Source organism: Marmota marmota, unplaced genomic scaffold (assembly GCF_001458135.2).
Source record: "Marmota marmota marmota unplaced genomic scaffold, marMar, whole genome shotgun sequence".
Lineage (NCBI taxonomy): Eukaryota > Metazoa > Chordata > Mammalia > Rodentia > Sciuridae > Marmota > Marmota marmota.
The window spans coordinates 8,038,195-8,054,589 of NW_026000196.1; the positions used below are offsets into that span (position 1 = coordinate 8,038,195).

Below are 16,395 nucleotides of genomic sequence, written 5' to 3' on the forward strand. Positions count from 1 at the left end.
AAACCAAAAAAAAAAAAAAAAAAAAAAAATGGGTGGTACACAGGTCACAAAGGTAAGACTGGTCATAAAGTATGTTTTGTCATTTTTCCCCAGTGACTCACCCTGTAGCTGACATCCTCCAAGAGAGTAGATGCACTCACGGTGCAGCCTGCTTGCCACAGGGTCTCCTTGACACTGCAACCATACAGGAACATGTTCTTCTTTTGGGAATGGCCATGGAAATCACAGAAGACCTGCAGCAGCCAAAGGAGAAAATAAATCCAGGCCAGGTTCTCTGGTTTCTTAAAAGTTCAAATGTCACCTTGCTCAGGTAGTTACTGTTTACTCAGCAGAAGAGCCATGTGGGGATCCCTGGTGACTTTGGCAAGAGTTACACTGATGGAGTTATCAGGGAAGAATGTAGATTGCAGGGATTTTAGGAATGTGAGGAAATGGAAGTCATGAATTTTGCTTCTGAGAAATTTCCCTGTGACTGTGAGGCGACAGGGTCAGAGCTCGAAGAGAAAATAGGAACAAGGGCATCTTAAAATATATATGAGAGTTTTAAATAATTTAAAAAGTCAATAGGAGAGATCCATTTTTAAAACAAGGATTAAATATACACAAAGAGAAGTTAATAAATCACTCTTTTTCTCTAGGTTCTGGTGTGGTGCGGAATGACCACTAAGACTCAATGGCTTTCCAAACAAAGGTTTATTTTTTATTCATGTTACAGATCAGCTGTGACACTGCTCTGCATGACTTCATTCTAGGATATAAGCTAAAGGAGAAGCCCTAATTTGGGACATGCTATTTTTGTGGTAGAGTGAACAAAAATGTCAAAGTTAGAATCATGCAATGGTTGTTAAAGCTTTTACTGAACATCATCTCTGCTTACATTCCATCAATCAAAGTCACTCTTGTCATCAAAGCCAACCTTATCATCTTATAGGAGAAATAATTTCTCCTATACAATAAGAAAAATAATAAAATTTAGAAAGATGACCATAAATTATTTCCAGGTCTGCATACATGTGTACCTTGACAATAAACTGTGCTCCATTACCACTAAGAGCTATATGGCATATTTTGGCCAATAATAATGATGCAAGCAGAAGATTATAAAGCACTTGCACTTAGGTTAATTTTCCTGATGTTGCTGGGAACCCTGCAACAATGCCATGTGAACAAGCCCTGGCTAGCCTGCTGGAGTATGAGAGACATGCTGTCAACATCCACATTTTCCTACCTGATATCAAGCCAACAGCAGACAAGGAAATGAATCCACCTTAGAGTATCCAGCCTCAGGGAAATTATCAAGTTTACCTGGATGACTCTCACTTAGAATTATTAAAAATAATGCATAGATTTTGTTTCAGCCACTAAATTCTGGGGTGGTTTATTAAGCAACAAAAGCAAAGTGCTATGATCATTTTTTGTTTTAGTCTAACTATATATGCTCCCCTCCATCCTACAGATAAATGCTCTCATTTCCTCCCCAAGGAAGATACACTGAATGTTCCACCATATCACAGTAAGTGACTTTCAGTACAAGATCTCATTTCAGTCTTTACATTCCAAACATAACTTCTGATCCCTAAACAATAAAGGCAAATCTTGTGCTTTCCAAACACCTACACACATGGTTGAATAATGAAACAATATCCCCAATAAACACTCATGTTTGGAGGGACTAAATTGGACAGACAGGGCAGTTTATTGTCCAAAACAATTGTGCAGTGCTTCCAGGCAGACTTGGGACGTGCCTAGATCTGCAGGCAGGGCTGGCTAGTTAAGAACTGATTCTGCTCCTATCAGCAGCTCACCAGTATTTTTTTCTCTATAGATCTTTACTCTACCCTTGAGATCTGCTTAGTTTTCCATTTTCCTTCTTGGCCACACATGAAAAAGTTACCGAAGAATACAGCCCCTTTTGAGTTCAAGCACTGAGCTTTTCTGATTCCTGATGTGGAAAAGTTTGAGGGTCCAAAGATAATTTTGGTTTCAAAAAGCCACAGTCTCTTTGAATCAATGCACTTGGAAAGCACTAAGAAATAAAACACATGAAGGCAAAATAGTTTCCCTTCATTATTGGTTTTAATTTCTTTAAAACATAATGGATGGTCTAAAGCAGAGTGGCAACAATGCAGAGAATGGTCATAGCCTATGAAAAATAAATGTATTAAAATAAATAGCAGAAAATATAAAGTGGATATATACTGCTACAGAGTCTTTATAGTATACATGAAGCAGTATATTATCTGAAGGTAGACTCTGTTTAATTAAAGATGGATATTATAAACAATAGAGTGAACAATAAAATGTTTTTAAAGAACATAAGTACTAGTTCACGCATAGATAAATTTGATTAATAAAAATTCTCAAGTAATGCAAGAGAAATTGTAATAGACAATGCTAAAAATAAATTAAACATATAAAAATAGCTAGCAAAATTATAAATCCCAGTTTCAACATATCACATGTTTCATTTAATGTTAATGGTCAAAATGTACTAATTAAAAGGCAAAGAATGTCCGATTGGATACAGAAGCAATATCAAACATATTCCATCTATGGGAAATCCATCTTAAATGTAAGATTAATGGATGAGTTAAAAGTAAAAATATATACTATGCAAACAATGAACAAAAGAAAGTTGGAATAGCTATATTAATTATCAGTGAAAGTAGATGCTTGAACAAGAAATATTATCTGGGATAAAGGGGGTTGTGATAATTTATGTATTAATCTTATCTTTGATGGTTAAGTGCTACCACTTGGCCTCTTTTACTCAGAGATTCCATACTGTATATGAAAATCAAAGATCTTTTCTTAGCCAGGCACAGTGGTGCACACCTGTTATCCCAGCGGCTCAGGAGGCTGAAGCACGAGGAGCACGAGTTAAAAGCCAGCCTCAGCAAAAGCAAGGTGCTAAGCAACTCAGTGAGACTCCTGCCTCTAAATAAAATACAAAATAGGGCTGGGGATGTGGCTTAGTGTCCAAGCACCCCTGAGCTCAATCCCTGGTACCCAAAAAGACCTCGCCTCAAAGGTAGCATCCCTCTGGCCTTCAAAGATAACTACAGTTTTTCATGGATGGAGATGCTCTGCTCACTTGTGTATTTTCACTATCTTGGTAGACAGAGTTATCTTCCAAGCCCTCTGAAAGAAGAAAGGTGGGTGGGCAGGTCTTACAATATAAACTCAGTACCTATCACCAGCTCCCTAAAACTTTGGTTGCCTGCTCCCATTATGCCAGGGAGCTCTAGGATCTCAACCTGACTGATTGTAGGCTACTGTCAAGCACAATATTCAGTCAAGCAACAAATTGAGCTGTTAGATCCACCACTAGCTGTTCAAGTTGACAGATTAACTCTAAATTGTGTATTCATACCGATGAAGGCAGTCAATATCCAGCAGTCTGTTCTGCCCTTGTTAGTAAAGTACCCTTAGAATCCATTTGTACATACGTTGCCATGTTTCTGATGATGTGTTTTCAAAAGCTTATAATTCTTTTGGTATGCAAGTTATTTCCTCCTAGGTCATAGGGAGTACTTATTTCTAGTTTTATGCTGATATTGGGCCCTAGTTAATTAACTCAGAGCAGTAAAGTAGGGTAGGTATGATAGGTCTTAAAAGAAATATTTTCTATCAAGGCATCTGCCTCAGGTGAGGTCATCTCAGGATTTTTCAGGAAAGGGAATACTCTCCCCTTTTGCCATTTCCACTGATTAATGAAGCTTTCATAATATTCTAGTCTGGACTCTAGAGCAATGGGTCTCAAACAGTAATAAGCAACCGGGAGCCTGGAAGCATTGTTAAAGCAGATCACTGAACTGAGCACTACCCCAGCAATTCTGTGATTCAAGTAAATCTGAGGCAAGCCCAAGAATCCACATTTCTAACAGGTTCCCAAGTGATGTTGATAGCCCTGGTCTCAGAACCATCCTTTGAAAACTCCTGGTCTACAGGAACCAATAAAATAATTTGAGGTTTAATCCTCTACCATCCTGAAATTTCTACCAACCTTTATTTCTTATACCTCAGTTCCTCTTTGTGCATAAATACCCAACATTCTTAAGAAAAGTATGCAAACAAATTCAGATTGTGTCTTAGCAACAGATTTCTCAATAAAGCTGAAGTTTTGCCGACTTGGTGACAGGCATGCCTTAAATGCTGAATTCAACTGGGAAAAAAAAAGAGCTTTTATTTATTTGTTTATTTATTTATTTATTTTCAGATCCTTACAGACTCGGAAAGCTAAGGTAAATGACAAATTATAGACCTATTCACCTGGGGAATGAGCACTGCTAAGCCTTACGAGTTCTAGTGGCCTCTGAGGGCGAAGAATGAAGGAGAAGGAGAATTGTTCTGCTTGTTGCTCCAATGACATCCCTAAAAATAAATGCCTGTTAATTATAAGAAACATGTGTTCCTCCAAATTGCAGGGGGCAATTACAAGACAAATTATCACGTTATTCCAGTTGAGGAAGCTATTTCTTTTCTACTGGAAGGTAAAATACTGATATGTTCTTCCAGTAAATTTCTGCATCAGGTTAATAGAAAATGTGCCTGGTAAGGGCTCTCTAATATCTACAGGTTAATCAATAGTCCCAACTTGTTTACTTGTCAATTAATTCAACTAATATTCCCTGTGAGCTGCTATATGGCAGGAGAAATTAAAGTTGTAATATAACACAATCCTCCCTCCATAGCAACAATAATGATAATTAATTTATTGAAGATTTATGAACTTCCAGATGTTGTGCTTAAAACCTAACAAAAATATAACCTAGTAATTATGCAATAGTAAAAACTTCAATGGTGGATGTTATATAAATTGTTTTACATATAATAATATAGATTATGCTGTGATGAAGTAGATGTCCCCATTTTGTAGTTAAGAACAATAAATTTTAGATAAAATAATAACTCTCCCAAGCTTGCACTGCTATCAGGTGTGCTATTAAATTTTTGAACTTCAATTTGCCCTAATTCAGAGGCAGTGTTTTAAAATATTTTTCTGTATTGCCTCATCCAGGAGCTTTGTTGGGATGATCCAGCAAAGCCAGCAGATGGTTGTATGTAAAGCAGTGGAGAGCTAACATAGAGATAAGCATGGGCATCTCTGGGAGTCCAATTAAGGACATGTTGCACACATCTGAGGGGCAGTGTTCACACTGCACATCAAATGAATGGCATCCCAAAGGCATATGCTGTCCTGGTCCTGGGATTGATAAGGGTGTTATACCAAAGATGAATATTACCAAGTAAATGGAAAATGGGGTAAATGAGCTATGCATTTGAGGAACTGCAATAATTCAAGATACAGAGCATACAATAAAAGAAGATAGGCTCTTAAGTATATAAGTAGTAGGCAGACCATTAATACACTGGTATGCCATTCTGTAGGTGCTGAAGAAGCCTTTGAGCAAGGAGGAGAAAAACTCAGATCATTAGATCAGGAGTGTTAGGAATGAACTGGAGGGACTGAGGCCAGACAAGAGATGGCAAAAGCCTTGCTTAAGGTAGTAGAGAAAATATGTACAGAAAGGACATTTTATGAGAGCGAAGAGTAAAATTTACAGGGTTTGGAGACTGGATGGATTAGAGGCTAAGGAGGAAGAGGTTATGAATGATACCTGGACTTCAGGATTAAATGAATAGGCAAAGATCATGCTTTTCCCCAGGCAAGGACATAGTAATAGATGCAAATTTAAATGTGTTTTGTAGCTTAATTTGGTTTTGTTTGAGCAGGAGTACTTAGCTTCTGATCCATGGCTAAACTGATTCCCCTTTCTGTGTCTCACTTTATTCATCAGCCAAGTATATGGTTGGATTGTATTATGGTTTTGAAACCAAGCTCTTATACATCTTCCTAAGACCTTTTTATGGAATTCCTCTCTGAGCTAAATTGCAAGGTTAATTTAATTCATGCAAACATGAGTTCCGTCATTTCTTACTCAGCCAAGAATGTGATCAGGACCACATCATATGGTCTTCATCCTTCATCCTTCATTCTTTCTCTGCCTCCATTGATCTCATTCTGAATCTTCTGCAATTTAATTTAGCCCCTTGTTCAAGAGGTTACTCCATCCTATTTCAAACGACTCCCTCACTGGTCTCCTGCTCCCCATGGCTCACCTATCCCTGATTGTGTTTACTGCTCTGCTTTGCCGGCTCTGCACTGCTGTGCTTTCCATTCCTGACATCTGGGTCTCGTTCCTCTTGCCCAATAGCAAGACCACTACATTATTTATACCATTGCCATGGGAAAATGAAGGAAAGGCTGGAGCTGAGAGGAGACAAATTCCTGAGAATATGGTGGCAACCCAAAAAAGCAACACTTTCAATTAAACCAAAACAAGGCTTATTAAAAAGCCCTGAAGATTCCACTTGTGCACAATACTGTGCAGACAGCATTCGGTCCAAGTTTCTGAATGGGGTAAACATCTCTTTGAGAGAATGATATTGGTGACATGTTCAATTACCTTCTAAGAGCCCAGTTTACAAGATTCTATTTCCCAGTTATTTTGTCAACTGCCACATAGTTGTCCCTAGGTATCTGCAAGGTATGGGTTCCTGGACTCCCAATGGATACCAAAATCCATGAATACTCAAGTTCCTTATATAAAATAGCACAGTATTTGCATATAACCTATAAATATTCTCTTGAATATTTTAAATCATTTCTAGATTACTTTTAATATCTAAATACAATGCAAATACTTCATAAATATACATTATACTACATATTGAATTGTTTAGGGAATGATGATAAGAAAAAATCTATACATGTTCAGTACAGATGCATTTTTTTCTTCTGAATATTTTCAACCCACAGTTGGTTAAATCTGTGGATGTGAAACACAGGGATATAGAGAGCCAATTTTACTCTCACCTTGGTAAATGTTTCATCTGAGTTATTAGCAACATGTAGTCATAGGTGAGGTTAACCACAAGAGACACATGTGGAGTTTATGCTTACAAGCACCTGAAAGGGGATTTAATGATCTATTCCGTTTCCCCCCAAAAGAGTCTTTCACTTAAATTGGGCCATGTAGACCAACGTTCTAACATAGTCTTAGAAAAGAATATTATATTTTTAAATTAAATATTATACTTTTATATTAAACTCAGCAGAGTGAGCCAATAATTAGTTTATGAGACTGCTCACAGTAAAAACCTTGATTATATACTATAAAATGGTAGAGGAGGTTTTCTGCCGTCCTGGGTTTGTATATTATAATGTCCTTCTTTCCAAAATATTTCAATTACATTGAAAAAGCTCATGTAAACTAATACAAAAAACATAGTCTAACAGGTGGCTTTGCTTTATATCTAAACCTCTCTGGTAAGTCATAATAATTTTAACACTTGCTATTTATTTAGATGTCCATGATGTGCCAGCACCATGCTAAGATTTTACACACATCTATAATTTGCTAATTAAAAGTCTTGAAAGGAAAATACTATGCAAGTTTTTCAGCTGACATTCAACCTCTTCTAAGGTTAAAGGAAGTTAAGCAACTTACCCTTGACTGCTCATTCAAAAGAGACATGTTAAATCTCAAACTCTGATCATTTGGGGTTCAAAAATTTCCCAAAATAAAACATTGGCTCCACAATAAAGAGCTATATTTCAAGTTATCAATAAAATTAAGAGTGAACTGCTGGCTTGGCCTGAGTAGCGGTTTTCTGCTCTCCATCTCTGCCTGGCCAGCCGTCTATGAGAAGTAAGCTCAACACTCTAGAGGGCAATGTACATTGAGCCGCTGGCAGGTACCACAAGAGTGAAAAGAGTTTCTTTTCCCCATTTACAGACATTGAAGCTGAGAAGCAGCAGCCTGGATGCCACCAGTAGACATAGTCCTGCAACCTGTCAGTGTGGGTGAGGCCTTTGCATCTGTCTTGCTCAGTGGCAGGTACCGAAGGCCTCAAGTAGAAGGATTAGACTATCATTTTGTATGCCAAGTCCTATCAGTATAGATGGGTTATTGGGAGCCTCTGTTTTTACCAGAAGATAAAATGTAGACTATTCTTTTCAAAATATAATAGTTCTCCAAGTTGTGAAAGTGAATTCTCAGGCTAGGGGAGTGTGAATGTTCACTCACCACCAGACCTACCCTGCTAGGAAAGGAGACTTACCTCAGCTTCCTGATTTGTATTCCTATCTTTGAGAACTGTTGGTTGCCTTGATGTTTCGTGCTTTGCTCTGGACAACTCTCACTTTATGGTATCAGAACTATGAGCCCTATGGACAACACCACTGGCCAGGATCATTGCTACTTGCTCTACTCATTAATCGTTCTCCTGGGATGTACATGTTAGGCAGACAGAGCACCTCTAGGTCCTCTCCAAGTCTACATCTGAAGCCTGTTTTGACTTCTGCCCCCCCCCCCCAATGGAGAACAGCCTCATGGAAAGCTAGCTTACTTGGCCTGATCTCCAAACATTTTTTTCCTCCTTTTCCCACTCCTCACACCCTGCTTTTCTCCCAGCTCTAGCGAGAGGCACTTTCACTAAAACCTGAAGGGAAACACCAATCGAGGCAACTTCCCTCATTTTCCCCTTTACGTCATCTTCTCACCTCATTCCATCCCATGAGAAATGAAAAATACGAAATTTGTTTAAACCTCTTTGAAAAATCTAAATGGCCTTCCCTGTGGTATGTGGAAGACACCAGATTTCCAGCCCCTGTGATACAGAGAAGGTACATTGAGGATACTAAGTGAGGGAAAATGAAGTTTGTTTTTCAACATATCTTTATTCAAAAATGTTTAGCAATTGATTTAAATGTAGATTATCTGTATCAGTAAAAATATACATACCCAAATGTGTATTTTGATATATTGTTTTACTGTTACCTCTAATAGCATACAAACAATTGCAAATAAATATACAGAGTCAAATTTTATTTATTTATTTATTTCCCCTCCAAAAAACAAACACACACACACAAAAAAAAAAAAAAAAAAAAAAAAAACCATTCTAGATTTAGTCCCTTAGCACAAAGCATTGAAAATAAGCTAAAATAAGCCTTGTTCTTCTACCACTTCTGAGGAATATGGCACAGATAAAATAAACTATGATCCAGAGCATCGTGAAACTATTGGAGACAAGGGTTTAGGAAGGGAAACACTATCCACTTTCCCCTTCTTCTTCTGTGTCTCTTTTAAAAAGAAGCTGATTCAACTAAAAACACATGCCAGAGGGATAAAAGAAGACCAGGAAAATAATTTAAGTAGCTAAAAATTCCATTTCAACGGGCCCTAGAAAAAAGAAAAGAAAAAATATGCTAGCCCCTTCCCATGGCAGAAGGCAGCCCAGTTCCTGTGCATTGTAAACGGAAATCAATGAGCTCTTCAAAGCTCACTGAAATCCTTTTACCAACATACACTCACATAGCCAGAGCCCAGAGGGTGAGAATCGATAGCTCTCCTAACTCTGAAGCGCCAATTCTTCACAGCAGCCCAAGGGCCAGGCCAGCTGCAACATGGCAGCTCAGAAGAGGCTGTCCACCTGGCTCCCTGGGAGCTCACTCTAACCTAAGAGCTTTCTTCCACTGCCAAAGCTCTTCTTGACTGCCTCCTTGGCCAAGGACATCCTGACCCTTAATGGAGAACTGCACAAAGAAGAATGGGTTCAATGCCTCCCATGAGCTGACTGCACAGCTTGTCTGTACCTCTGGGATTCCCTGTTGGCAGGCTTTATCTCTTGACTTGGTTTTGCTGACTTCTAAACACATCTTCTTCTACAGTGTTTCTATTCAGTTTTGGCAAAGATGTATTCTTTCATTTGACTTGCAGCACTCTAGTTTGTTCACTCTTATTTTGGGCCGTCTCTGTGTCTCCTAGTTGCATTTTAAAGCTCTGTAATCCTGTATTTGTTTATTGTTAACATTTTTTAAATTTCATGAATGTATATCTACAGTAAAAAGCACAGGTCCTGAATACATAGAAGTGACTACCCACATTCATGATATAGAATGTGTCCACTAATCTAAACATTCCCTCCTAACTCTGGTATTCAGTATCCTTCCTTAGAGGCAAAAACTGTTCTAATTTCTACCTTCAAAAACTACTTTTACTGATTTTAAACTTTAAGTACAGAATGTGTAGTCATTAGTGTCCAATTTCTTTCACTCAACATAATGTTCCTGAAATCCAGTCATGTTTGGAGTATATCAGTAGTTCAGATTTTTTTTTTTGGTTACTGAATAATATTCCAGTGTATGAATAATTAAAATTTGCTGTGTTCAGGCTTTTGCATCCAAAATCCAGACTATGTAACAAACAGAAAGAGCAAAAATCTGGGTTCAAGAAAATTAAAAAACATTACAAAAAGGTCTGGAGATTTCAGATAAGTTTTTGCGACCAGTTAAGTGAAAAGCTTCTTTCCTTTACCCTATGCAGTGACTCCATGAATAGAAAACTCACCATATCTCCAATTTTACAAGGAAGAAGACCAAAGAGGTCAGTGATGGCTAAATACCTTTTGAAGAAAGAATATTTCTCTGTTTTACTAGGTCTTTACCAGGGGAAATTCTTTCTTTTACTTCAAGTTAAGCTCAAATGGTGGTACCTACAGTCTCTAGTTTTGCTATGGCCCTGAGAGAAAATGACTCAACCCTTCATTTGTGTTCCAACAATACCTTGCATGGGCCTTTGTCTGCACCCTGTAGTATCATATTGGTATATTTGAAGAAATGAGTCTACTTTCTTTCAAAGTTAACTGTGTTCCCGTAAGAATAGGACAGACTTTTCCTTTTAAATTGGCTTTGTATCCCTGTCCCCTAGTATAATGATTACACATCTATGGTGTAAATGAATGGACAAATGAGTGATTTCCAGATGAGGGGGTGGATGGATGGATGACAGATGAATGCATGCATGGACAGATGGATAGGCTGATGGATGGGTGGATGGATGGATGATGGATGCATGGATAGAAGGATGGATGGGTGGATAGATGAAACAATTGTGAATATTACCATGTTGCCTATAAACGCAATGATTTGTCTCATCTTTAGCAATCCCCAGAACTATCAGGGTACTGTTTTCTCTCACTTCCCCATATTCTCATTGATCCTGGGAGCTCATATTAATCTACCCACAAATAGGTAAATGCCTGAGTAGCATCTGGAATAGATAGAACTTCTGAGCTATCATAAAATGGCTTCCTAGTGACTCAGAAAACATTTTCTTTAGTCAGACGTTGGGCAGTGTTGCCATTAATCTCCCACATTAAAGATCGAGAGTTAATCTGGACCCAGTGGAAGTCTTCCCTGTAAAGGACAGAGTCTGGAGTAAGTGGCAGTGCTTTTTCTGCCAGCAGGAGGCTGGTTAAATATAGCCTTGCAGGTAACTAAAGGGTGATGTTGAGCCCATTAGAGAGCTTTGTAACACAGTGAATAGCATTTAGTCCTCAGCTGTTTCTCACCCACCTCTCAGATGGTCCCAGCAGGAAACAAGTCTGTGGCTGTCATGTTTATAGCTAATTAATGTTTATTTATATTTTTAAACAAGCCTTTCACCTGTCATGCTTTAAAATGAATGTTCTGCTCTTCAATTAGAGATTGTCAGAGCAGAAAGGAATCCTGTTTTGTTGTGTGTTTAATGTGTGTGCATTTAGATGTGCATCAGATACAGAGCTTTTTTCCTTCTAAATCTCTCTCTTCTCCTGTAGGCTAAAGCTTCCTACTCAGAGAGATACCCTTCAGGTTTCAACCATGAGATTTGTGCCCTCCGTGCAGGCCATGAGCTTACTTTGAGAGGGTCAAGAGCAGAGATTATAATGTCTTCTAAGATGCAGGCTTGGGGAATGTCAGCACAGTGATATTGCAATTTAACCACCATAGAGCCAGGATTCTTAAAGGGAAAGAAAGGCTTTATTCTCTACGTTAAAAAAAAAAAAAAAAGCCTAACTCAGCAAGCTGGGATATTCAAACCCTATATGTTTCAAAGAGAGAGCTGCCTCTTCACTGGCTCTTGGGAAATAAACTTCACACCCTTGGAATATTCTGCTGGATCAGAGTGTTTCTCTTTAGCTAGAGACCTGGGCCATGCCATATAGTCGCTGCCACAAAGTAATTTATGGTGGAGATTTGGTGCTATCCATGTGATCTCTGTGCAGGGGGAAGGTTGGAGACTAAATAACTAAGATCAGCCATATGAAGCACTCCATGGTTACACAACTTACCACCACTAAAATCTATAGACATATTCATGGTCTACAGTGTGATATTTCAAGTATATGGTGTGTACTAATCAAGTCTGAGTAATTAACATTTCCATCTCCTTATCATTATATTGTTTTTATAGACTTCAAGCTCCCCTCATCTAGTTACCCATAAAATATATAGTAAGTTATTATGAACTGCTATTATCCCACTGTGATGTGGAACATTAGACTTTATTACTTTTATCCTGCCATAATTTGGTACCCATTACCCTATCTCCCTCTATCTCTTCTCACCACACCTCCCAGCCACTATTAATCATTATTCTACATTCAGATAGACTGTTTTGGCGTCCATATATGAAACAGAACTTGAGGCATTTGTCTTGCTATGTCTATGTGATAATTTCTTTTTTAAAGTTTGAGATGGGAATGCTAACTATCCTGATTGGATCATTGCATATTATATAATGTATTAAATTATAACACTATACCACTTAAATAGGTACAATTAAAATCACAGATTAAAACAAAACAAAACAAAACAAAATCCTTGGGAGCCAAGACCGAGTTGAGCTTTCCTGGTTGGTAATTACACTGCTGCTGGAGAACTGAGCACTTCCCAGTTCTGGAGAAAATACCTGGGAATCTGCTCAGTCTCCCCTGGACCCTGCCATGGATGTGTTTTACCTTTGCTGATTTAAATCTGCACCCTTTCTGTAATAAACTGTAGTATTAGTACAACAGCCCTTCTGAGTTCTGTGAGTCTTTCTAGGGAATTGCTGAACCTGGGAATAATCTTGGTAAACCTGAATATGCTCTGACAAAGAGTAGGTAATGAAGAAAGGTAGGGATGCAGGATGGAAAAGCACATAAGAACTGAATTTTAATGGTGCCACATTCAGTACTTCAGGAAAATCACTTTACCTGTTATCTCTTTTGAGATTTAAATAAGGGTCTATGATACACACACACACACACACACACACACACACATATGTATATATATAAAATATTCATTAAATATGCCACCATTTTGATTACATAGTAGATGTTTAAAAACTAGATAATGATACAAATGATTAAGTTGGACATTCTCTGGTGTGTCCACTCTGTAAGTTTCTTAGGTTAGGTAAGGACTCTAAATTTGAACATATGCCCCACTATACTTTCATGGACAAGTATTTTTCATAGTTTATAGTCAATAAATGAGCATTTCCATATGTTATTTGACTGCCATTTCCTCTTTCTTATTTTAAGTCTAGTTTCTAATAGTTTGTTTGTCATCAATTACATAGTGCTAGAAGTCTAGCTCTGAAAGTACTTAAAACAGTGTCAGAATCATCATAAGTGCTAGAATTTTGTAGTATTAGTTGAACAAGAATATGAACACCTAGAAGATTTTCTCCACATACTACCTCGTAATATGCACATTTTATTTCTTCTTCAATAACTGGGGGGAAATAGCAGGAAAGTCAAGACCCAGGAAATGGAATGGAATGGAATATAATATCTTAACCAGTTTTTAATCAATGAGTATGGCATCAATACTTTCCCCATATTTGGGATGAATTATGTCCCTTCAAAAGATGTGTAATTATTGGTGCCTGTGAACATAATCTTATTTGGAAATAGGGTCTTGGCAAATGAAATAAAGCTAAGATGAAACCATACTGAATTAGACCAAGTGACAGTTGTCCTCATAAGAACAGGGCAATGTGGACACAGTTACAAATAGGGAAGACGGCCTTGTGTAGACAGGAGTAGAGACCAGAGTTCTGTTGCCACAAGCCAAGAACACTGAGGACTGCTGACTACCAACAGAAGCTGGATTTAAATGGCCCTGACAACACCTTGATTTCAGACATCTATCCCTCAGAAACGTGAGAGAAAAAGTTTTCATTGTCCTAGGTACTCAATTTGTGATAGTTTGATATGGAAGCCACAAGAACAACCCCCCTCCCATTAAAGATGGACAGACATAAGTCTTTGGACTTTGGTTTCCTTGACTTGACAAAAGATAATGTGTTTCCTGGAGGGTACAAGGAACCAGGCACAAATGTGGAAACAGAAGTAACTCACCACGGGACTCCGGCCAATGCTGCACAGGTAGTGAAGGAATCCTTTTGCATGGTAAATGGTTGGTTGGAGATGCGCTTGGGGAGAGAGCCACTGTCTGTTCAAATCCTCCCCTCTCAGTGAGCATCTGTGACTGCAGAAGCAAACAATAAGCAAATAAATACGTATTTAGAAGGAAATAGCTTGAGAAAATGAAACTCAACAAGACAATTACACTAATGAATTCAACTTCCCTTTGACTTCTGCCCAATTGGCATCAGTTCCAGATGTCCAAAAAGCTGCAGATCTGTCCCTTAAACTCCCAGAGTACTGATTATTCACAGCTCCAAAAGGAACTAGAAACCATACTTGACTTAATGTCAGGTTATCAGTTTTAAGACAAAGTTTGAGAAATGTAGTTTCCCACAATACACAACATGAGAACACATTCAGTGCATTTCTCTAATCTCAAAACTCTTCGAATCTATAAATAATTAAGTTGAGCTCAGTTCAGTCTGAACTGTTGGTTATATCACATATGATATTTCCAGCTGGTCCAATAATTCTGTAAGGTGGATAGTATTACACCCTGATGAAGAGACTGAGACTTGGAAACGATTCAATAAGGGGCCCAAGATAACTGAAGACCAGATCTGTTTGTCTCTATCCCTTATACTCTTTTCCTGATTGTATTGCTTCCCTCCATAGAGATAGTAGATGACTCAAAATCTTGATATTTACCCAGAATATCAAAGTCCCTTTTCAAAGATAGCATCAGTTATAGTTTGGATTTGGAATGTCCCCAAATGTATTGAAGGCTTGTTCCCCACCCAATGGTACACTCGGGAGGTGATAAAAATTTTAGAAGGCAGGACCTACTTGGAAGAAGTAGGTCACTGTGAGCATGACTTTGAAATGTGCATTTTGTTCCTGGTGCCTGGATTTCCTACTCTTTGCTTCCCAACCACAATGGAGTAAACAGCTCTGCTCTGCCATGCGTCCCCACCATGATATTCTCCCTCATCACAGGCCAATAGTGATGGGGCCTTACAACATGGACTGAAACCTCTAAAATCATGAGGCAAAATAAACTTTTCTTCCCTAAAGTAGATTTTCTCTGGTATTTTTGCCACAATAATGGAAAGCTGACTAACATACCACTGTAGTATATTAGAGTTAGAATGAGCTCAGAATCAACCATTCACTCATTAAGGAATGGTTATACTCACATTCAAAAGTACCAAATTACCTTATAGCTCATTTATAGGACAGGTTCCTGGCAATCATGCTAAAATGGTACTCAACAGGATTAACAAGAAATGTGCTACAGATTAAGAGGATCAGTACAGTATTTCTATCACCTAACTTTGCCAGTGCTCCCCACTTCCCTTCCCAGCATACTTCCATACTCCAGCATATCAAATTGCTCACAGCTTCCTTTGTGCAATTATTTCTGCTGTCCCTTTACCAGGACTCCCAGATCTCCAGCCATTCCCACCTATTTGATTTTTAGGGTACCAGCCTTGCCTCAGAAGATTCCCTGAATTCCCATAAGGTCCACAGGTTACCACACAGAACATTGCATTATGTACTTCTTTTTTTTTTTTTTTTTAGAGAGAGAGAGAATTTTTTAATATTTATTTTCTAGCTTTCGGGGGACACAACATCTTTGTTTGTATGTGGTGCTGAGGATTGAACCCAGGCCGCACGCATGCCAGGCAAGCGCGCTACCGCTTGAGCCACATCCTCAGTCTGCATTATGTACTTCTATTTGTTGCAATAACATCCTGAAGTTCTTTTAATGAGAGTCCTTATAAACCCACTTTGAAATTTTTTTCTTTTTTCTAATTTTTCTTTCTTTCTTTCTTTCTTTCTTTCTTTCTTTCTTTCTTTCTTTCTTTATTTATTTTTGTCTTCTCCATTAGACTGGGAGCTTCCTTGAAGCAAGGACAGTTTCTGGTTGCTATCAAAACTCTAATATGGGAACTCTGTCAGACCTGGTATTTAATAAATAATTTGGAATAGATAAATGCACTAGCAATTAACTGCAGAGTTAGTTACATTTTGTATTTTTAAAACAACCAATCTTATTTTCAATAAATCTTGGGGGGAAAAGAAAGAAGGTTCAGCCTCCTTCTTTTACTACTTTTCAATCTCCATGTTTCTGAAATTATCTTT

The 16,395-nt window shown here is 38.1% G+C and overlaps 1 protein-coding gene across 1 annotated transcript in view; it reads right to left on the reverse strand.

Annotated features, from left to right (window-relative positions):
- The window catches only part of Agbl1 (AGBL carboxypeptidase 1), a gene marked incomplete at its 5' end in the record, with an annotated part of 696,476 nt that overhangs the window by 351,151 nt on the left and 328,930 nt on the right, over positions 1-16,395 (reverse strand). The window contains 2 exons of the mRNA XM_048790140.1: positions 102-233; positions 14,242-14,371. Of these exons, the coding sequence (XP_048646097.1) occupies positions 102-233; positions 14,242-14,371 (262 nt within the window). The remainder of the gene's footprint in view (positions 1-101; positions 234-14,241; positions 14,372-16,395) is intronic.